This window comes from Chrysoperla carnea, chromosome 1, assembly GCF_905475395.1.
Source record: "Chrysoperla carnea chromosome 1, inChrCarn1.1, whole genome shotgun sequence".
Lineage (NCBI taxonomy): Eukaryota > Metazoa > Arthropoda > Insecta > Neuroptera > Chrysopidae > Chrysoperla > Chrysoperla carnea.
Window position 1 is genome coordinate 79,271,283 of NC_058337.1, and position 24,738 is coordinate 79,296,020.

The 24,738-nt window shown below is 28.4% G+C and overlaps 1 protein-coding gene across 1 annotated transcript; it reads right to left on the reverse strand.

Moving 5' to 3' along the window:
* Window positions 1–12,779: 12,779 nt before the first annotated feature.
* LOC123291279 lies at window positions 12,780–18,979 on the reverse strand. The gene is made up of 3 exons (XM_044871614.1): window positions 18,848–18,979; window positions 18,470–18,785; window positions 12,780–13,126 (listed from the first exon to the last, which is right to left on the reverse strand). Exons 1-3 carry the CDS (start codon window positions 18,977–18,979, stop codon window positions 12,780–12,782), a joined length of 795 nt encoding a protein of 264 aa, XP_044727549.1.
* Window positions 18,980–24,738: the final 5,759 nt, after the last annotated feature.

Sequence of the window (24,738 nt, forward strand, 5' to 3'; positions counted from 1 at the left end):
GATAATTACATTGGTCGAAATATTTGTTACTCAATTTAAAGTATTTCTACATCGCAAAATTAATCATCCTTATCTACGTCTTTTGTGAAAAATTCATATCGATTCTGCGTACGGTTAATGAGTAATTTTATCCATCAAAGTCAGTTTTTTTACCAAAAAAAAGTATTTCATTTTTATGCACAGTTCTTAATTTTGATATGATTATAGAGCTTTAAATTTGAATTTGATAAAAGCTTTTTTATGTAAATGATAGCATTTTTAAAAGCTCTTATTGACTTAAAAACCGACATTTATTACGCCACCTTCATTTACCACCTCATGTAAAAAGCTTGCTTTTAATAATTAATTTATATCATATAAACCGTACAAAGAATCGACTTGAAATTTATACAGAAGGCTTATTAAATACTCAATAATTGACAGACAAAATTTCAGTTTATTGATAACACTTTCGTTTTGGTAAGGAAACGCCTTAAGAAGACGACTACCGAGAAGTCGAGAAATGCCAGAGATAATTCCGACGAATAATTAGTAAACAAGCATATTAAGCAATTTAATTACACTAGGTTATATACGTCAATATTGAAATACAGCTTATGTAAAAAGTATCAAACAAAAGTTGATTGTTTCTCATTTAATTTTTTGTTTCACTTTGTTTAAATCGCACACGTTCTCATAAAACTCGCTTATACTCTAAGCCAGTTTTAGTTTGAAAAATATATCTGTCAGAAAAATATCGAATGGATGAATGAGTAGGTGTACCCCATTAAACCTTTCTTGGAAAATTCGACATAATACCATTTCTATGTAACATTTTACACAAATATCGCATAGAATAATAATTTCGTATACACACACTTATATAAATATTATAGGGACGTGATATGAATTTATAAGGACATTTCTGGAAAAAAGGATCATATGTTAGAAAATATAATGATGACATTCTAGGTAAATGTTGTTTTTTTATGACGTGTAGATAGTCAATGGCATTATGATAATGCTTGTATGGCAAGGTATAACAATATATATACAGAATGATTTTTCCAATAGTTTCTGGGTAATTTCAAAAACGAATTTCAAAAAACGGTAAAATACGGATCTTATCGATTTCGAAGGGAATAAAAAACCATATGTTTACTCTCATTTTTCGAGGGCACCTTCCGGGTCAAACGATGTTCAACTTTTTTTTTATATGTAACCACCTATTTCTTATCCCTCGAACCAAAAAAAGGGGTGTTATAAGTTTGACCGCTATGTGTATGTGTCTATCTGTGGCATCGTAGCGCTTAAACGGACGAACTGATTTTAATTTTTTTTTGGTTTCGTTTTAAAGATAATTTAACGGGGAGTGCTTTTAGCTATGTATATATACCGTACCCTAAAAAAATAAATAATTTGCGACGATCTTCAAAATGCTTTAAAGAAAAACGTAATTGAATGGAGAGAGTGTTCTTATGTATGTTTCAAGTGCGAGTTTAGGATTCCGTACCCGAAAAATTTGTCGAAGGTTTTTTAAATTTTGTAAATTTCACTTGTTAACAGATTCTGATTATTTACCTTACAAATCTACTTACGGGTGAAAAATGTTTTTCTAGACCTCAAGTTTCTTTGTTTGTTTTAACGGTTTTTACTTTAACTGCAGGCTAGTAGATAATACAAAATTTTGTAGATAAAAATAACTTAGTTTTTAAAAAATATAAGAATTCGTACAAATTATATAGAAAATTTGTTGGTTGGTTGAAATCAGGAGCCAAAAATTGAAATCTTGCCCAAAAATTTACCGAAAAAAGGTCTGCGGAAAAACAGAAACTGCTACAAACAGTATGAAGTTTTATTAAGAAAACGTAGTTCAGCCTTGTTTAACCCTAAAGTTTCTATTGAAAAATAATAGAAGACACATTTTTTTCTTTCCCCCTTGAAAATCATAAGACCCGAATTTTACCCTTTTCATATTCCAATTTTATAAGAATTAGCTAGAAACTTTAAAGAAAATCACCTCATATGTTCGTTCTAATGATTATTTTATTATGACAAAATATTATTCGATCAATTCTGCTGTAACAAAATATGTGATTTAGTAATCAATGTTACCGGTTTTTGAACACCTGTAGTAGATACATTTATTTAGATCCCACCCACACTGATGTAGCAAACTATGTTTAAACAAAAATTTTTGTCTCTCTGTAATTGAAATTCCCGAAAAACGGATAGTGATTAAGCAGAACGATAGTTCTGTATCGTTTAACAAAATGACTTGAATATAAACTTTTACAATCACTGATAATTTTACAATTACAATCACAAATAAAACATCTTTAGATAATTATTTTATTTTAGTTTATTATGTCTATACAGCATTAGTTAAAAATGTCGATCAGACAAACATATATAAAATTTTTATACAAAACGCTTTATAGTTGGACGAAATAATTTGCTTTTACAAAATATTCATTTATTTTTAATCCAGGTTGGGTATCAGTTTTATTTTCTAATATAAGTTTGAGCCAACTTTAAACAAAAGTTTTTGCCAACGAACTTGTCGCTTACATCGATCTGGGTTGGCCTTGCTGTTTAACAAATAGACAAGATTGTCTAGGACCCTTACACGAAAAACTTTTTCAAATGCAGCGGAGACTTTAAAACATAAATCAGCTGTTAGGAAGTTAGGTACTTGCACAAATCAAAGCTGAAACATTTGAGCCTACTAAGCCACCAAGATTATCAGGTGTCAAAATGAAGATGGCGAATAAATGAAGACTTTCACTTTACTTATCACTATCGAGTTCCTACTATAAGACAACTCTTATTCGCAAGATTAGCCATGATTTAACAATGTCTCAGTTTAAAAATTGTTCACGTCAAAATGCCCTTCTTTTGCTTATCATATTAAATGACTCAGGATCTAGTAACTAGGAAGCAATAGTCTACTTCTGTGATTTATCGTTAAGGGGTCTCATTTTCGGTATAATGAAAGAAAATGGTTGGTGTTTTTATTGAAGAATTGGAGTTGATTGTAGTTTATTAATACTTCAAAATCAGTACAAAATTACAAATTTTGAGGCTCTCCAACGTGCAAGTACTATTTTGTGATTGTTGAATAATGCATTTAATCCAGTTTTAGAATGAATTCTCCGCACTGCATAATCTAGATTAATGTTTAAATTTCTTAAAGAACATAAACAATCGTATACTACAAATAATTAATTTAAAGTTAAATAAAGATTATAGCACATTTTAAACTATCTTTAGATTGTTTTACGTATACACTGTTGTATAAAAAATCTGCTCAATGTTGAAATAACAGAAAATAAACTAATGGTAGAAAACTGTTCTTTGTGGAACTCTAAGATTTGAAGAAATGAAACTTTCAATTTACTTCTTTCACATGGCATGATGATTCGTCTAATATAGATATATTGAAAACTGTGAAAATAGACTAAACTTGTCATTTATAAGTACTTAAACATACAAACTATTAAATAGTACAGTAAGTGTTGGAAAATTTAATTATTTGTTTACTAGCTTGATATCCACCCGCTTCGCTGGTCTTCGAAGTAAAGACCACCGCGTTAAAGCCTCCACCTCTCTTGCCCTCACTAATCCTCTTTTCGCAACACTGCCAATAGAGTTAAGGATTGTTTTACGCAAGTAAAATATTTGTACAGAAATGATTTTTTAAATATTATAGTTTTGATTCATTGAGTGTATCAGAACAGGTGGCCAAGTTTTGTATCTCGTTAACAATTTTACAGAAATCTTCAATTTATGGTTATCAATGATGCTCATAGATGGAGTAGTGAAATGTCATAGACAAAATTTAATTTTTTAAATTTAAAAAAAAAATGCATGTGGTATATTGTTGTACAGTTTCCTGTAAGTAGCACAGTTTTCCTTAACTCAGTCAATTGTTTTCACTTGTTTGTCTTGGTATTCAAATTTCATTGTTGAAATTTGGAAAAAGCTACTTCTAGAGCCTCCCAATTATCAGAAACAGATATTGATGTTGAGCTATGGACATTGCGAAAAGTCACGCTTCTTACCTCTACCTACATTTATATGAGATTTCAGAAGATGACAATAAATAAAACACAATATATTCTGTCTACAATGTTAAAACTTTAATGTTAATAATTTATTGAGAAACGCGTAAATCGAATTTTAACAAAATATATCTTTTGATGACATTAGTAGGTCTGTTTGCAAGTATCTTATACTATTGATTGGATATAAACATTCTCGCTGGAAAACCCAAGACTAGTGTAACTAAAACTGATGCTTTCAGTTTTTTGATGATGATTCAGTTTTTTTTGTAGGTAATTGTACGTCGAATTAAGTAAATAACAGATGCTCTACACATTCATAAATCTTTGTTTATAAAGCCCTAGTGACACTTAAATGTAATAATGCTTTTATTTATGATTGCATGCAGTTTTTGCAACAAGTAAGTAAACTTATAAAGATATATTTATTTAAGTTACAAGAAATAATATCATATATCTTATTTTGTTAATAACATAAATAATATTTTTAGATATACTTTTTCAGGGCCGCAACAATAGAACATAACTCCGGCAAGTATTTAGGTTGCGCCTTAAATACATCGGGATCGGCTCTAATGATTTTTATGAAAATTCGTATACTGACAGTATTTAACATAAGAGTAAAGGCAAAATGGGGGAAAGTTGCCATAATCGTGTCATTTTACCTAAAAAGGTCAGTAAATTTAATTGATAAACTTTTTAAATTTATTCAAATGATAGAGTATCAAATTAAAGTATTGATTTCTCTCTGCGTTTCCGAACAAAACAAGGAACTCATTACTCTCCTAAATGATACTGCGGTATTTCGCGTAAGAAGCTGATTAACCTCCAAAATGAAAATTTGGTTGATAATAAATTAAAGTAAATCATACAGAGTAATACAAGCAAAATTGGATTAAAGTTGTAATTATTATTAATATATCACTGTTCATTAAAAGGTATCAAAAAGTACCATATTCGCAACTTTGACAAATCGAGTATGTAATCCTACTAATTTTGCTCAAAAGTATGACCCAAAGAAATAACCCAAAAGTATCATTCAAACTTTTCAAATTTGTGATCAAAATTAACCTAGCTCTAATAGATTTTAAGAATGTGGAGTCCTGTTCCCGGAATTCAGCACATACGTGATAGCTAGTGGAAAATTGATATCACAGCTGAAAATAATTGCCCAAAATTAGTGGGTTTCAAAAAAAAATCGAAAACGATCGGATAAAACTTGCCATTGTTATCAAAAAAATCAAATTTTTTAACTTTGTGACGTCATCAGAATCCAAAAAATTCATTTTGCTCTATCACATCCAACTTTTATCCAATTTTCATAAATCAAGTATGTAATCCTACTTTTGGGTCATACTTTTCAAATTTCAATCAAAATTACCTAACTCTAATAGATCGATTAACTCTATGACTTTATGTAAATAAATGAGCGCAGTGGCGGATTAAGTATTTTGCCGCCCTAGGCCCTGTCTGATTAGCCGCCCTTTTTAAAAGATGAAATTTTATTTTTTTGAATCCGTTTATATTATTTATCCGTTTATAATACTTATATCAATTCATATATGAAACACCAGAATCATTGAAAATAAAATAAGAAAACATTGTGCAATTCTAGAAGCGGCTTACATGTAAGATTAATTTTACTAAAGATACAAAAAATCAACAGAGCTTTGAAAATTCTTCAAAAAAAGCTTATCAATATTCAATTATTTCTGTTATAAAACATTTTTTATCAGTATTGCACTCACAAATAAAAAAGTTAATCAGAAAATAAATTCCATTCTATTTCATAGAAATTTATTTGTAAATTTATATAAAAAAAATTCGAATAGATCCTTAAAATGTATTGTCGTTACATTATATCAGATTTAAAATTTTGACATTCTGAAAAATTTGCCGCCCCCCAAATTGTGCCGCCCTAGGCCCGGGCCTCACGGGCCTAGGCGGTAATCCATCACTGAATGAGCGCCTTTTACATGATTCTTTAATAACTCTTTGTTTTGCGTATAAAACATACGTTTTGTTTTGAGCCTCTACAATTCTTATGCGTTGGTCCCTAGTTACGGACCTGTTCTTTTTTATAGAAGTTAATTCATGTTTATCCGTAATAATAAAATGAAACTTTTTAATATATTTTTTATATGTAATCATTTAAATTATAATATGATTGTATTTATCAAGTTGTTATTAAAAGGCTCACCGTTCCAAAAAATTGAAAAAAATTGCGACAGATTTTTTTCTGAAAATTGTTTTCTTTCGTTTTCAGATTCCATAAAATGGTTTGTTCATTTACTATTGTTCTTAAATTTGTTTGCCTTTATTTGAAGGTTTGCGAAGAATAAACTACTTATTTCCATGGTGGTGCCAAGTTGAGAAGTGAACAGACTTCTTATTGTTTTACTGAAAAAGCAGTGTGTATATGTTACAAAAGTGTTTCGAATTCTCTAGTCAAAAAAAAATGCAAAACTTAAACTATTCTAAGTGTTTTTATAATTTGGAACACGCAGAATGATAAAGCAAAAACTATCTTTGTTCACCTTAATTTTTTTGGTAATAAAGTACAGCTCATAATGTAGTTTTCTATAGGGAAATAATTTTTAAATCGGTTAAATAATTTTTTAGTTTATCCATCATAATGATTTTGAAAGGAAAATTTTTGACTCCTGGGGATACATTATGGCAATTTTCGTCTCTCAAGAATCTCTTTTTTTCTTTCTTTTTTTTTTAAAAAATAAACTACAGCTGATGTTGTTCAATGATAATGTAGATAACATATAAAAAAAAATTTCAAATCCGACTGGCGAGAAGCAGACAAAAAAATAGCACAAAAAATTCTTCACCTTAATTATACTAGGAGAGATTGAACGTAACAGTTGGTCGCTATAGCAAATATTTTGTTATTATCAATGTTGTTGTAGCCGATACATACATATATATAGGAGTTCGGTCGGAGTCTGTCATTTTCTTCGTTATAACCGATTTTGACTGTATTTCAAATTTTACTTACAAACTAACATTACAATTGTAATAAATTACAACTTGAGCAAGTTTATATATTAGTTTTATGTGTATATCGATCTACTAACACACTTGTAATATATTATATTGAGCCTTAATCTGTATAAGAGATTTTAAACATTTTCAAAGTTTATATTATATTAAGTTTGACATTGGAAAAGTTTAATGACTTATGACATTTTTATAGTGCTTTAAATAACATATAGTTTACTAAAGTTAGATTTTTAATTTAATATTAAAATTAGTCCAAATTATTAACGTTTTCATTTAATGGTCCATACTCCAAAGCTACCCGTGAGTACCCGTTCACTAGCCCGTTCTCTAAACAAGGGATTAATTTTTCGAAGTATTATTGAAAAAACACTCGTAAGCCGCAAATATCCATCACTAAGGTTATATTTCCCCCTAATTCGAAGTTTTTTCTTATTAAATGCCTCTTATTGATATATCAGTTTTACTTAAAGCTTGTTTAATAAAATTTCCAACAATTTCCAATCCAACAACGATTATTAATGAATTTTTAAATAGAGGAGGTGATCAATCATTTAATAACAGACATGAAATTATATTTTTAAAATGACATAAACAAAAAATGTGATGCTTGCACAACAAGACATCCTTGTACGCTTATGAATTTGTCAAAATAATTTTGGGAAAATTTAACAAGTATACCGCTACCTACAAGGAAATAAACAACTGGAGATCACAACTAGGTATTACAATAGTCCTTAATCCAAAATTACATCAATATAATACGACTTATGGTATGAAACTTCTGTAAAATATCGAAAATTCTCGTCTCCACTGTCTACAATGAAATGCAAAAAGGGAGGTCCAACCTCGATGTTATAACAGTCCTTAATTAGAAATTACATTATATTATAAAGTTTGAGACTGATATAAATATCGAAAATTATTGCAACCGCTTATTTTTAATATTATGGTCTTTGAGTGATGCGAAATATAGTATAAGTATAAAAATCACTCCAAAACTAGCCAAAAATTAGGTATGCTCAAAATAGAAATTTCTTTCGAAAATTGAATACTTAATTTTTCCCGAATACAATAATTTTACTCGGTACAAGGAAGTTAAAAAGTATTTCCCATTTACACGAATAATATGTAGTGGGTATGAATAATATGTATCCGATGCCTGTTTATGTGATTAATAATTACTAACGGATCGGATTACATCCGAAAACATTTCACTAATTTAGTTATTTATTTTTGTGCAAATTACTTTTTTTTGCTGTCAAATAAATTTTAATATAATCGTGTGAAAATTTAAAACATTTTAAAATTTTATACTTTAGATGGCCACAGATACTTACATATCGGCTGCTAGGTAGGTTCCATTAACACTTACTTCTTCAATCCATCCGGCCATCAGTCGACACACTTTACAAAAAGTTTCTCGAACTATGCTGCTCTCTATGCATGTTATAAGGTCATTAAATTATTATGCACAATTTACCGATAACTAAAGTAAATATTTCATGAAAAAGAATGAAATCTGTTGAAATATGAATAAATTTTTTCAAGTAAATAAAAGTTTTATATTTGAAAAAAAAGAGAAAATTTATGTGAAAACTTTTGAAAATTGTTTATTGAAAATTATATTTGATATAAAGATTTAATAGAAAAACGAAAATTCATGAGTTTTTAACTTTTAAGACGTAAAATTCGAACGGAGACACGGTGGGAGAAGAAAAAAGGTTACGTTTTTATTTTTTGAATTTATTTTGTTAATTTTGGTGATAACGACGAAATAGAAAGGACCCAACCATTATGCTTACATGAATACATGTATACCTATCAATTTCCCCTTAGACTGAAAGGGATAGATGTAACAGTATATCGACTGAAGCGACCAATATTTCGGGTATATTCGGGTCGCCCGAATATTTCGGGTATATATTCGGGCGACCTACGTATACCATGTATACAAATGTTATCAAGGACATTAATGTTCTAAGATCAGGCATTAGCAAAATATTCCATTATCTGTTAATCGACAAAAAAAGCATTGAATTAATATTAATTAATTAATAATCAATTATTTTATAATTTTGTTATTCAGCATGTTAATAAAATTTATAATTTTGTTCTTTTGCATGTAAATAGGATATTACCCTAAAAAGCTAACTACGAAAAATGCATAAACAAAATAGCACTAGATAGCTTTGACAGTACTCACACTACTATTAGACCATGGGGCACAACTTTTTTTAACCGACTTCAAACAAAAAAGAAAGAGGTTCTCAATTCGACTATACTTTTTTTTATGTTTGTTACCTCAGAACTTTTGACTCGGTGAACCGAGTCTATTTGAAAAATCCTGCTTCCCGTTTCATTTCAATTTTGTCCAGTTCTGACAATGGCATGTGAAAATCATAAAAGACTTAAATTTGCATTATGTGCGCGACAAATGGACTAATAACTCACGCCAACCGATTTCGGTTATTATTTTTTTAGTGATAAATTAGTAAGTGTACTTCACTAAAAATCATAAAATAAAAAAATTTTTAACAAAAACAAAACCGGCTTCAAAAAAAAAAAATCAAAAGCAAATTAATATGCACTATAAAGTAAAAAATAACGAAAATATAATAAAAAAAAACCATGGTGACTCTCGGTCTATGTACTATAATGTACGGAATCCTAAATGAAAATATAAATTGATAAATAAATATCGTTTTTTACAAATTGATTTATTACAGTGAGTTTAACAATCATTGATCGGTAAGTTTTTTGTTAAAACTAATAATTCGTCTATGTCTGGTTCAAAAATTATTTGTTTCGCAAATTCAACTCAATATGGATGGTTATAAATTATATTTTTATATTTATTTTAACAACTTTTATTGAAATAAAGAAAGCATTTCAAATAAATCTCAATTACAAATGGTGTTTTTATAACTTTTGAAATACGCTGTTAGGAAATATAGTTTTGATATGAATCATGAAGCTGTATCCCAAAAGTTTTAGTCATCCTCTTGTCCTTAATTCTCGATTTAATACAATTTTAAAAAGGCTTTATTCAATTTTCTTTGTCGTCTGCTAGCGTGCCTGTAATAAATATTTAGTACAAAATTCGTAAGAGAAAATTATATTATTTATTTATTTTTCTCATTGTAAAATAAATTTACACTGCTAAACGCTATCGATACACAATCTCAAATAGAAATGCGGAAGCATTTGAAAGAATATCTCAAAATCATGTCCAAAGAAGGAGAAAAGGTTTTGAATGGTTTTTAGACTACTGTTTGGCCGTGTTCGCTCCCAAAATCAGTACTTTGTGGGCATTAACTTTTCAATTAACTATTTAATCTCCAATTTTAGTTGGTATATATCTCAATAAATGAATCTATCACTAGAAGTATTCTTCATGAAGTTTTCAGAATACTTTAAAAGCAAGTACTCTTCTAGGTGAAATATTTGGAGACCACGCCGCAACCTGAACCTGAGACCTTCATCAAGCCATTGCAAGAAGGGACACATATACTCACTTTCATATTTCAGGGCCTTCATAAAGAATTACAACGAAAATTCCACATCAAAATCTAGCATTTCTATGATAAATCTAACTAAGATCCTTGTTTGAATTAAATTAAATTAAACTGAACCACTCGTTCCCTTTTTAGTTCTAATGTTGTGCCAATCATTTTAGTAATAATAATAATAATAATAAATAACCTGATTTAGCTCCCTTGGGCAAAGGCCTCCCCTAGTACATTCCACGCTTTTCTATTTTTAGCCGTTCTGCTCCACAGATCTCCTGCATACCTTGTAATTTCATCTCTCCACCTAGTAGGTGGCCGACCTCTTTTACGTGCTAGATTTAATGGTACCCATGATGTAATATCTAGTCGTCCATCGATCATCGTTTAGCCTTGAAACACGCCCAGCCCATTTCCACTTCAATTTTTTGATACAGACAGCTACGTCGTTGACATTTGTTATTGATATAAGAGTCATCCAATCATATTAGCAGCCTCATTTTGCTCTTTTTTATTCTTTATATCCATGTACCCATTTATACTTCTTTATTTCCATTATGCCCTCAATTCCCTCAGCCCTTCACAATACATTCGCAAATGTTCTGCACTCTCATTGCTCTACATCATTTCTTAGTAGAATGGAACGTAAAAGGATTTTTAGATGTCTTAAGATGAAAGACGAATAGAGGGTCGGTTAGAGAAAAAAGTATGCGATTTAGAAAACGCTGTAAAAATAAATCCCATCAATTTTTTCAATTAACTGTATACTAACTTACAATGCAAAAAAAAGCATTTAAGAAAATTAAGCACAGAAGAAAATTAATTGCTCTGTTAATTAACAACCAAATGCAATTAACTTATTATAGGTAGTTGAATTATTTTTAAATTTTAACGCGAACAAGAACACGTACGTTCAGGCGTAGACATTGTTATATATGAATCTTAAAGTTATTAATAACTTGCCCAGTGAGATATGACCCACATTTCGTAGGATACGCTTTTTTAGAGTTTTGATATTGTTTTAGTAAAATTCGCGCACAGCCTAAGCATAGTGTCAGTGTTAGTAAACACCTAATAGAAAGGAAAACATGATTCAGTAGGTAAGATGCCTATATTTATTTGAAAAAGATAGAAATTTCTTTTTACAGCGCTCTCAAAATCGCACACTTCACTGGACCCACCCTGTACTCGTGTAAGTGAATTGAATTTTTTTTAATCTAATATATACTTTCTAGTACAAGAAAATTAAATAAAATATCATGGTAAAAAAGAAAAAACTAATGTACTTTTGAAATTTTTCACAGTTGTTTCTCTCCGTAAAATTACCTTTCAAATGAATTCAAAAAAATTAAAATCGGTTTATACTTTTAGGCGCTACAATGCCACAGACAGACAAAGACACAGGGATTAGTTCGGGGATTAAAAACAGAGTAAAATCGAAGTGCCTTAATATTGTATTCATGGACGGACATATGTAGATGATTAAATGGAAAAACTTATATTTTCATTTTAGTTCATCTTTTTCCTTAACGGTACTTAATTTGATCAAAATAGGTGGCAATTTATTTATAACTTAATTATAAGATTATTTTTAAATAATATGAAACCAAAATGTATTACTTGTGTTAATTTTCGTTGAAAATTATGTTTTGTTAATTTATTTAAAAATAATACATAAATTTATTTTTATTTCAAAGAAATTACAATAAACAATGTTTCAAAGAAATTACGATAAAAAATATTACATATTTAAAAATAAATAAAAAAAAAGGTACTCTTTGTTTATGGAAAAATTGTGTCGATAACATAATGTGACACCATCATCCCACTTAAAAGTTCTTCTTTTAAATTTATACAGATTTAGTATCATCACTTTCAAATGGATTGATGGCAATAAAAATAATTTAAAATATTTTTTTTTTCTAAATAGACTAGTAATTTATATTTACAATTACAGAGAACAAATTATTCAATGATTAAAAATAAATAAATATAAAACAAAAATTTATAAATTATTTTTTTATCCAAAAAGTGTTATAGCGTTTTCCACTCATCCATTTTATCCATTTCCCATTGGCCAAAATTTGTAAATTTTTTCCCTGAGAATTGAACATAATAAATCGAACTTTTAAGTTTTTTGTTTTGTCTTAGCTTAAAAATAAATTAATAATTCCTAGTTCTTAAAATAATCCACATATTGTGCGGTGTTTGAACTTGTTTATTTGTGCTTTTGTCCATTGTAGGCAATTTGTTGAGCTACCGGTTGGCTATGACTTCCATAACCACCATATTCTTCGTGACTCCATCCTGCTGAAACTGGAGCTGGCGCTGAATGACCCCATCCTCCATGACTCCATGATTCATGATGGGGTTCATGTTTGTGGGCCAAAAGTTTTTTCAATGCTATGAAACCAGAGATTGCGAGTGATACCAATGACGCTAAGATAGCTTTCTTGGCGATTAATGCGATTACGAAGTATGCCAAGATTAATAAACCAACCATTTTCAATTTAAAACCAATTAAGAAGGGTAATAATTGTTTTAATTGTTTTTTCTTTCCACGTCCTGAAATGAATAATATCATCTTTAAATATGTAAGATAATGATTTAGTTAAGAAAAATTTATCATAATGCTGATCAAATATTTTTTAATTATGAATTTTTGTTTATTTTTAAAATCAGACTAAAGATGGATGGCTTCACTAATATAGTTTCTAAATTTCTAAATTTCTAAATTTCTACAGTAATATACGGAAAAAAGAAATAATGAAATAACGATAATAGGAAAATTGCAGAACAAAAATTTTATATTATTTTTTCATAATATTTTTTCTCAGTTTAACAATACAAAACTTGAAATCGACAAATTAATATTTTAGAACATAAAACGTAAATTTCTCTGTCAATATTAAAAAAAATGATAGGATGATAAAGTGTAGTAAAATCGATTTTCAAGAATTTTTTTAATCTTTTAAAAAATGTGTTTTTCTATAATATCATAACAGATGTTAAAAAATTATAAATAATATTTCATCAAAAAAATCAACAATATTTTATGAATTTTTCGACTTATTATGACCTGACAATTTAGAGCTAATAGTGACTTATGATACATTCTGTATAATGTGATGACTTTAAAATCAGCAGAAATAGTTAATTGAACAAGCCACCACAATATGGTTTAAACTTCAAAATTTTTAAGTTAAAGCTGAGAAACCAAAATTCAAGTTTTCTTCAGCAATATAATAAAAATGAATCCCTAGAAATGTTTAATAAAAAGAAAAGTAAAAAATGATTCATTAAGAATTCGTCGTTATGAATGAATAACATAATTTTAAGTGTTTAATAAAAGTAATATATTTTAAATTTTTGGTATTCAATTCTATTTTTAAGAACATTTTACACTTTGCACTTGATATGACGAAACATAATAATTATATTGGCAGAGATATAACTTATTGACTGTTGCTTCTCAAGCTAATGGTCTAATAAATTACATTTTTATTTTAATCTTACGTCATAGGGAAAATTCCAGCACAATCTAAGCTAACGGTTGCCTGAAAATTATCGAATCAAACCTGGCCTTTTAGCGGAAAGTGTGACAGGCATTTTCGAACAAAACGAGCTTTTCTGAAAAATATATTATCTTTTGAGAAATAAAATTTTAGGAATTTCTGTAAGAGTGAATATTATAAAAATCGAAAACCAAATGGGAAAACATTAAGAAATAAAAGGCATTACTAATGACAGAAGTTCTTTAGTTTATGCACTTTTACTTTACAGCAGGTAACCAAACCCGACAAATTTCTTGTAATATATAGAAACACTGAAATTATTTCAAGCTCTCTGGCCACTTGGAATCATTTCGATGACTTCAGGGTAGTGTTCAAATTAAGGTAAGGCTGGGTAAAATAAAACATTATGAATAATTTTAAGAATCTTATTTCTAACACACTATTAAATACAAATTAATTTTTTTGGGAAGATACTTGAGATTAATTACACTAATGCCGATTTGAACTTTTGTTGTAACTAAACAAGTCATACTTTTCCTTGTAAAAAATAATACATTTGAAAAAGAATGTGTATACCAAAAGTATTACAAATTCGATAAAAACAAACAGTAATTTTCAATATAAAACATCAACCAATAAAGAATTAAGTAAATTGTTGTACGAAACTACAAATGTTGTGAATTTTCAAATAAAACAAGAAATATAAATTATATTTCAGTAGGTTAATTGAAACTCAACATTGACATTAATTTAATTACTTTAATAAGTACTTTTAAAGGTATCATATGCTCCTATCATATAATTTAATATCTATAGTTGGGTACCTACTTAAATAATAAAATTTGTTCAATTAAAATACCACAAACAGGAAGTTTTGTATGTGTATGGTTAACATATATCTACACGTACTAATGTTAAAATTAAATTTTACGCAAAGGCTATTTACACGATATCAGCTTATCAATTCGTTTCACCTCACTAGCTTTTCCGACAGAAGTGAAAACTTTGGAATAACTGTGTTATTTTTAAATTTAGCACTTAATTGTTCTATGAATAATTAAAATTTAACCCGTCAGCATTCGCATTATGAGCATTTGGTACACGCTCCATTTAAAACATACAATTTTATTTTTCAAATGAAACAATGTGGAAATTTTTTTATCTTCATATAATTTTGTCTATTTTCGAACTATGTATTTTTCAGATTTTCTCAACCAATCTACAGTTTTTAAAAATATATTTTTGGAACGAAATTCCTTAACGCGACTTGTCATGGTGAGCAAACTGGCAACAAGTAAAATTCATATTTAAGAACACTCTCTATTAAATTTGCTTTTTCCTTAAAGCTGTTTCCAAACTGAGCCGATTTGGAAGATTATCGTCAATTTTTAGTTTTTTCGAGTGCTTTTATTTATACCTTCATCAAAAATTCAGTATAAATATGGTGGGTGCGCAAATAAATGTATCTATATATTTTCAGATATGGAAATCGTTATTCCTGAAAATCGTGATCAGGATAATCAAATAATCTTATTAAATTATTGCATACTAATATACGTATGAAGCTACTTAAGGCGTGTTAAAAAAAGAATTTAATTTCAATTCAGTCGGTGCTAAAATTCGTTTAAGTGTTACACGTCTTATATCAACGATGTTCTACTGGAATCTTTTTCCTCATTCATGCGTTACCTTGTCAGTATTAGATGAACAAAAATGCCCAATGTTTTGAGATTTAATGAAATTTGATATTAAAAGACAAAAATTTTACGCTACTCAAGCGCTATCTTTCTGCTCTATTGGCTGGACGTAACCATTTTTTGTGCGTTTGAACAGCTAATTAGTTAGATAAGAGTCAAACCAAAGGTATGAAGCATATTTCCCTGAGCTGCGTCCATATTCACTTATCACACTAGGTTGTGAACAGACAAACCAAACAATTTAGTATTATTCAAACAGAAAAATAACAGAAGTTTTATCTAAGTTTCTTTTAATATAATTAACAAGTAAAACTTTTTTCTTTTTAAATAAACTTTGTTACTTTTTCAAATGTTGAAAACCGTATTTTTAAGTGAAAAAGTTTTTGTTTATTTAATTTCTAGATGATCGGGCATTATAAAGTGTTATTCAGAGATATTATTTATGTTATTTCTTTTGCAAATAGGGAATATAATCAAGATCTAATGAAGAAATTAAATTGTGTTTTTCCATAAATTTTATTTTTCTATGAAAATGTTTTTCGTAATGTTTTTCTTTTGTCAAATAACATTATTTACTTAAATTTTTATCGGCTGTGAGGGCTGTGACCAAAGCTTTCATCATTCAGACATTAGAAACAATGATAAAAATATTATTCGTATCAAACGACTAGTACTTATGTTAGATTTATATTAATTTTCCTCCTAAATCGAAATCGACACTTCTTTGCGCTTTATGCTCATAACTATATGTTACCAGTGCTTACTAATTATTTTTCTGTATATGTGTTTAGATTCTTACGTATATAAGTAAGCATATCCGACTGAATACGTGATTGAAAAGTGGTATTTTTGTCTGCATGGCACCAATTTAAATAGCGTCAGGATAATACAAAGTCAGCTAAAGTACTGACCAAAACCACACGTAAAGATGAAACACAAAGCTTTAAATATTTTGAAAAATATTGAAGAGTGGGATAATTAGCAAGTTGTAGCAAACTAAATTTACTTCAAGTGTATCAATTGATCTTTTTTTCTGTGAGTGTCGTGTTTACATAGATATTTACGACTTTAAAGTCTTACTTGTACTTTATCCACTAGTTCATTATATTATTAATTGAATTGGAATATAAAAAAAGTCAAGACAGTTTCCATATATTCAAAGTCTAAGCAAGATAAACTTTCGTTTATTGCTGCCGCTTTTAATGAGTATCACTTCTATTTTTGTAGGGCTTACTATAGCGTCTTTTTCACTATTCGTTTATGTATGAATATTTTAAATCTATGCGAATCGATTAATTGGGCTAGATTGGTGTAAATTGCGAAAAGTAGCGGAATATTCCTTGTTTATTATTTGATTAGATAGAAGAACTTTTCTGTATGCAATTTTTTTTCTATATATTATTCATTCTGTATAACTACGATTATAAACTTTAAATTTTATGAAAACTTTATACAAGCATTAATAAAATAATGATTCTTAATCGTAATTCAACTATTTTATCTTTTCTTATATTGTGTGGTATTTAGATAGATATTTAGGATTTTAATGTCTTACTTGTTCTTGATCCGCTAGTTCCTGATATTATATCTTGTATTGGTATACAAAAAGGCAAGACAGTTTTTTTTAATAATAGTATTTTTTAGCAGTTTAAACTGTATATATAATCCCAAGATCACAGACTTTCAATAATTCATAGACTATTTTTGTATTAAATGTGAATTAATGCCAATAACAATATCAATATTTTATTAGTGAAACTATTGATTTGAGATAATAAGATGCTGTCATTGTTAATGTTTATAAAATACTAAACACTTTTTAGATATTTTATAAAATTATAATTAAACACTGACATTCGCAAAAAGATTATTTTAATGAAAAACAATTTTTTGGAAAACTTTGCTCGTGTTGTCTATGCACTTATCAAAATAATCAAGTCTTGGTTCAAGCACTCCCCGAAAAATGAAACTAGCATTCCCTGCCTAAAAGTCGAAACGGAAAAATATTATGAAAGTTCATAAAATCAATTATAGTAAGTATTTCTATAAAAATTAGTCTAACAGCAAAAATCAGATGATACATTATTATTCAAGTTATTTTCTACTAAAGTTATTTTACTTATTATCAAAACTTCCAATTTCTAAATATTAACACAAAAATTTCCAGTGTTATTTTTCTCTTTTGGCAATCGTTTCAGCACTTTGGATGTTATTACGCAACGAGTGGCGTATATTTGACATCACCTTTTATTCACGAGTACCCACACACATGCATACACACAGTCATCATAGTAAAGGTGGTGTTAATACATTGTCCTAACTATGAAAGGTAAAGATATGTTGAATATTTCTGTTTGGATTTTCGATCCTATTACAAGAACTTCCCTATACTGCGAATTATTAATTTTTTTGGGGAAGACTATTATGATGTATCAAAAGTGAAAGTTAAAACGACTGACAACACAATAGAATTAATACTAACATTAACTATAAAAAATCTTTGTTATTATATTATTAGAATATATAAGAATAAGCTTAAAAATGGTAGTCAATAATGTAAAATACGAAAGGCTTTGGTAATCTAAGCGGCCAAAAGCTTTTTTGGTTTGATATTTTTATATTGATTATAAAACAAATTTTTTTAAAGAATTGTATGAACAAATTTTTTGTTAAAATATTACTGAAATTGTACTAACCTTCAGAAACCAAGTTGGTAAAATCTTCTTTCACACCTTCAGGAATTGAATCAACTAGACTACGTGCAGTTTGACTTGGATTCCATGTAATTGAACGTTCAGTTAAGAAATTTGTTGCTTTACTCCATAAATAACTTTCTAAAGCGACTTCACGATCTTCCACATCTGAAGCTTTCTCAATATGTTGATCGATTAAAACATTATCCGAAGATTTTGCACCACGTTCCCCATTAGTGTTTTCATCTTTAGTTAAAGAGATTCCACCAAATACATTAATTTTGTCTTGAGCAAAGAATTCACGAGCTTTTCTAAATATCTAAACCAAGGCAATAATTAATAACAAAAAATAATAATAATTAATTAAAAGTGGATTCAAACCTGGAGTTGTATACACGAAATTGAATCCTTTTCAATACAATTTTGGAATCCATCACCGTTAGTCGTTTCCGTTGCCGAAACACTTAAAACACCGATAAAACATATCGTTGCTATTAAATATATGTTCCACATTTTGCACAATAATTACAAAAAAGAATTACAAATAAAACAAAAAAAAAAAACTAAAATGAACTTCCTTTAGGTGTCAATGTTTGATTTTAAATGACAGTTCGAACAAGGTGTATGTTGTTTTTAAACTGCTTACCACCAGGAGATAATAAACTTGAATTAAAATATACAATTTATTAGATTATATTGGTTAAATTCCTCATATATACAGAGAACGTCATTACATGTATCTCACAAAACAACTTAAGGTCCCCTCCTCGCCTCATGCCATGCCTTGTCCTCCTCATCATCGCAAAGGTTGTCGCAATCTTTGTAACCATTCAAGAGTACCATGGAGTTGTTTGTATATATTATTGATGTGGATATAAACATTTTATACAAATAAACGATTAACTTAAATATTTGTATGATAATCTAGTTTTGTATATATGTGTGTATGCACTAGAAGATCTATAGATCTATGGCAAAGATCTATAAATAATATGTATAAATGTACTTATTTGTAATTTGTATATTTAATAAACACATGCATTTCTCTTTAACATACAAAAAAATGTACAAAGGCGTTAACTACTTTTTTTTTTTTTTTTTTTTTTTGAAATTGATTTTGGTTTTTTTTTTTAAATATATTTGTAGCCTATGTAGGTGTTCAGCTGTAAGGGGAAATTTTACTTTTTAATGTAAATTTATTCATTGTTCTTACATTATCGATTTCTTAAAGAACCTTCGCCTCGGTTCTATTCTTGGTTCCAGAAAGTGAATTTGTGTTAAACATAATTTTGAATAGCATTGACTACGATTTTTCAGTTAACTTTAGTATTCGAAGCAAAATATTCAGGCCTGTATTTTTTGCCACAAAATCAATAATGAACTTGCAGAAATTTTAATCATTTGAGTATTAAAGAAGAATTTGATGTTAAAAGCGATGCTCTAAAATTTGCCTCATTTAAATCTCTTTCAGGTATTTTAAAATATGGATTCACTGACCAAGTTTCAATTTTTATGACATATATATTCGTTTTGATCATTTATTTGAAATATTAACCATGAGTCTATACAAAAAAATAGCTTTTGGCTGTAATTTTAGATTTATTCAGAAGTATATATTATTTATTTAGAAGTACATATCAAAACATAGATGATGGGGGCTAGCCAACTAGATTATATCCTTGCTACGGCCTGCGATTACAGTCTAAAATGATTAGATTTCCTCCTTCTAAAAAAGTTTCTTGGTTATTCAACACTTGAACACTTGGTGTATACTAATTTAAAAGCCGTTTATTTATTTGAGAAGGTGATAGAATACAGTAGACTTTTATGGAATTTATGTTCCCGCAATTTTAGCTTCTAATTTTATATATCCTGTTGGTGGGATATTAAATCGCGTTAACCGTTCGGTAATCTTTAGTTGCGTAATTAGAAATTTGCTCAACCATTTGTTTAATTTACTGAGTACCGCTTATATTCTAACACTTTAAAAATGACAACTTACTTATGTTTTAAATAAAGCGTAAGCAAAATTTCATAACGCAAGTGCTGACGGGATATATTATTTTTTGTTTCAATAAACTTAATAACCGATACGCTGCAAAAATCGTCAACCTTAAAAGTGAAATGTTAAAATGCGAATCGCCTCGCGCCATCACTCAATTTATTATTACTTCTATATTGGTATATGAAGCGTAAATCAACTTAAAATATTTTCAAAGCTCAGAAACTAGTTCCAGAACTAAAGAACAGATTTTATTTTTTAAGATTAAATTGTGTTGGATATACCACTTTTGAACTTGTATTCAACCATTTTCAGTTTAAATTCAAAATGGTGGAAGCGCAAGGAATATTATATGTTATATTACATACCTTGTAATATTACAATGCTATATGTAATATTACAAAAAACAAAAGAGTAATCTTTAATTAGATAAAATTATTATTATTTTACTAGCTGACCTGGCAAACTTCGTACCGCCTAACAGTCGATTCTTTTTTTTTAATATTTATTCTGCTATTCGGGACACCGGATCAGCAGAGAGACGTTTACATTTCAAGTGACATTTTACCACAGACAATTTACATTTTACCATAGACAATTAGTTTTTGAGTAATGTTACAATAGGATAAACATTGATAAATATTGACATTAATATTGATACGATACTAACGTCACTCAATTGTTTTGCTTTCCCGGAACCCCTCTACTAAAACTTAAACTTTATGGTATAGTATTAAAGTTCAAATTGACTTTTAATTATTATTACGAATCTTTTGTATGGGGATATGAAAAAGTGTTGTTTTTAGACTTTTTCAGGCAATTTTTAAAATTTTTCTCTCCGTAAGAACCAACCTCATACTTCAAGGAATATTGTAAAAAAAGAATTAGCGAAATCGGTTCAGCTGCTCTGGAGATTTACGCTTAGCAACACATTCAGCGATTCATTTTTAAATTATAGATATTGTAAATAGTTTTATGATTTTAAAAATGTTTAATAAATTCATTTTTTCATTTATGGAATCAAAACCTTAACAGCTTAATTTCATTAAAACAAAAAGGCTTAACTGACTACCAAGGAAGCATTCTATTATTTCTGTGTTACCTCATTAGTACTATTTACTCAATTTTCAACATTTTTGTAATTTTTCTAGAGTACCTACTATCCTCAAACACCTAAATATAAACATAACGTTAACTGGTTATTATTGATGTTATTATTATTATTTACAAAAATATAATAAAAAATTCAGTAACACAAATATTTCGAATTTTTATGAATATTTAAATTAATAATAATATAATATAAATGATAATTGTATATTAAAACCTGTTTATAATATATTTAAAAAGTTTACAATCACTGGTGACTGTAAAAAATACTACTATATACCTACTAGGTCCTACCTCCTTTTAATTTATTTTTACGTGATGATCAAATAACAATCTGTTTTAATTTTGTGATAAAAAATATCCTAAAATTTTTAATGCTTTGACTTAAGATTCGAATATAGAAACTGCCACTTATCACTATAGTAGATAAGTAGTTCTTAAAGTTAGTCTTAGTTCAAAAACTATAAAAGAAAGGGATTTGAAAATTTGTAGGTAGCTGCAACTTTTGGTCTTGAAAACCAAAACAAATGGCGGCCACAGGCCAAACGCCTTATTGTGTCACATTTTTAAACTCTTCAAATTTTATAAAAAGTAATAGAAATAGTGGTATTCAACACTTTTTTGACGGAGTATTTCCACAATTAATTCTGTCAATTGTTTGCTTTCACTTGTTTTTTATTAGATTCACGCCTGGGATAAAAAATTATCCAATTTGGCTTGGATATTGATTTAAAAAAATTGTTTTTTAAGATTTTAATAACAAATAGCTGTAAGCGAAGTAAATTCTTAGCCAAGATTTCCTTATAATTTTAAAGAAAGTCTGTAATTCGTTTTAAATTCTTTCGATTTTGTGATATGCAAAAACAATAAATTTTAATAGGTTTCTTGCTAATTTACATTATTTTAAAGGTAATTGATATGTTTTATTAGCTTTTTAGATAGAAATGCGAGGTTTTCTAAATAAAAATGGCACGAAAAATATTGCGGAGATGCAGGGTTTTCACTCTACGCTCATATAAATTGTTTTTAATACATTATTAGATAAAATAATATCATTTTAAAATCCACAACAATTATTTATTTTTCAATCAAAGCTTTTTGAAATTGTAATTTTTAGTGCATTACGAATATAATCATCATTATTTGGCTTTCGAATCACATCACTTTAAAAAAAAATCGAAATAAAAAATATTTACATCCAGAGCAAGCGAATTTCCACGGTTACAGGGGCAAGAAATACGACATAGGATTTGTATTAGCTGTTATGCTGCTACATATTAGTTCTTGTAGTTAAGTAAGGTCTGGCTCAATATTATGCATTATTAACTTCCCAGAGGAAGTTAATGTAATTTGGCCGATTTTGAAAATCTCCAATTTTACATATTTCCGCGGTTTAATATCCGCATCAAACCTTTGCAATGTGATGTCTGAGTGTGTATGTTATTATACACACACAGATCTTATGTTCGTTGGAATTCTTTCGCTTCGATTATCTCACGAACCAATTATGACCTCAACACGTGACTCGACTTATTCGACCGTAATCGCGTATTTAAAAACTGAAAGCGAGTTTTCAACAGAATTAGTTGAGTCGTTCTTAATGATAATAAAAAAACTGAATAAACAGAATCTGAGAAGTGGATAAACGCATCATTTATCTATGGAGATAATGATCGTTCCAGCATAAGCTGCAGTATATGTTCGAAGAATAATCTATGAAAGCCAACAAGACGTTTTTTTAATGTTTTTCCCCCATCTGGTATGTTAGTCGTGTGGACTACAAGGGTCGGACTCACACGACCTCAGTACCACACCGACTATGTACTGCCAATTTAGCTGCTAATATTATGAATTTTTTTAGCCTATTTCAGTATTATAAAAATCGAAAAAGAAGGCTTTAAAAACAAGGGGCGTGAAAGTTTTATTAAACTCGTGGATAAATTATAGAAATATTTTTACACCATCATAAAAAATCTAAGATCAAGGCCGTATGTATCAAAAAAAAAGATGTTACAACCTTTTAATTTAAATTATAACTGTAAATATATTTGCATAATAAGTATGTGTACATATTTATATTTTTGGGTGGTGATTTTAATAAACCATAAAAATAAAAATAATTTTTAGTAACATGATTGAACTCCATGAAAACGTTGATGACCAATAATATTTAATTATAATTATTATTTTTGTTTTAAACTTGTGTCATATTTTATTTGAAGACTGCCGTTTTTAATCTGGTTTTTAAATAATTACGTCTTTGAATAGTTAGTTAGTTGTAGGTACTTGTTTTTTTATTTGTAGATAAAGTAGTACATTTGAACTAGTTGATGAAAACTTGATGAGTCTCTAAACTCTAACAATCTGGTAAAAATTGTATGAATTACGACTTTCTTCTAACTTTGTGTGAGTTAATTTTTCCTTGTCGATAATTAATTCGAATTAATAAATTGGGTTTAAAGTTTTAATATAGTATAATAAGAGTGTGATTTTAGTGCTGGGACACTAAATAGTCTAAAATAAAATAAATACTCCGTTAAATAAATTCTGAAAAGAAAAAACGTCCAGTTGGTTAAAAGGCGGCTTAAACAGTTGAGGCCCAATATTGGGAAGATTTGTGTCGTTCTAGATTTTAAAGCCACGACTGTTAAAGTCGCTCGGTAAACTACTGGACTTGTTTTTTCTTTTCAAAAATTTTTTAACGCAGTCGGGTTTTTTTTTTTTTATTACTTATTTTATTATCTTATACACAAAAAGTATTCATTGGCTAGACTTGAAATTTTGATGGGTGTTTTCGGGATTGGGTATTTATACCATGAGTGTTGTGCCACTTTTTTTTATACCGAAGATCCGATACGAATATTTAAAAATATCAGTAAAAAGGGATGAAAATTATTATTTTTATTTCCTTCTCTGATAATTTCTATCAGACAAAGCGACGGCGAAACGTGAATCAGCTTGTGATTTTTGAGCAAAGTAAACTTGATGTCGAGCTTTACAACACATATCTCTTAGTTTGAGATAAAATAATGAACAAAAAAAATTAAGCAATACTGCAACTTATGAATAGAATTTTTAAAAGGTTTGTTTGATTATAATATTCACTTTTTATCTAATTTGTTGTAACCAAGTATAATTTTATTCTATTAATTTAAATAAT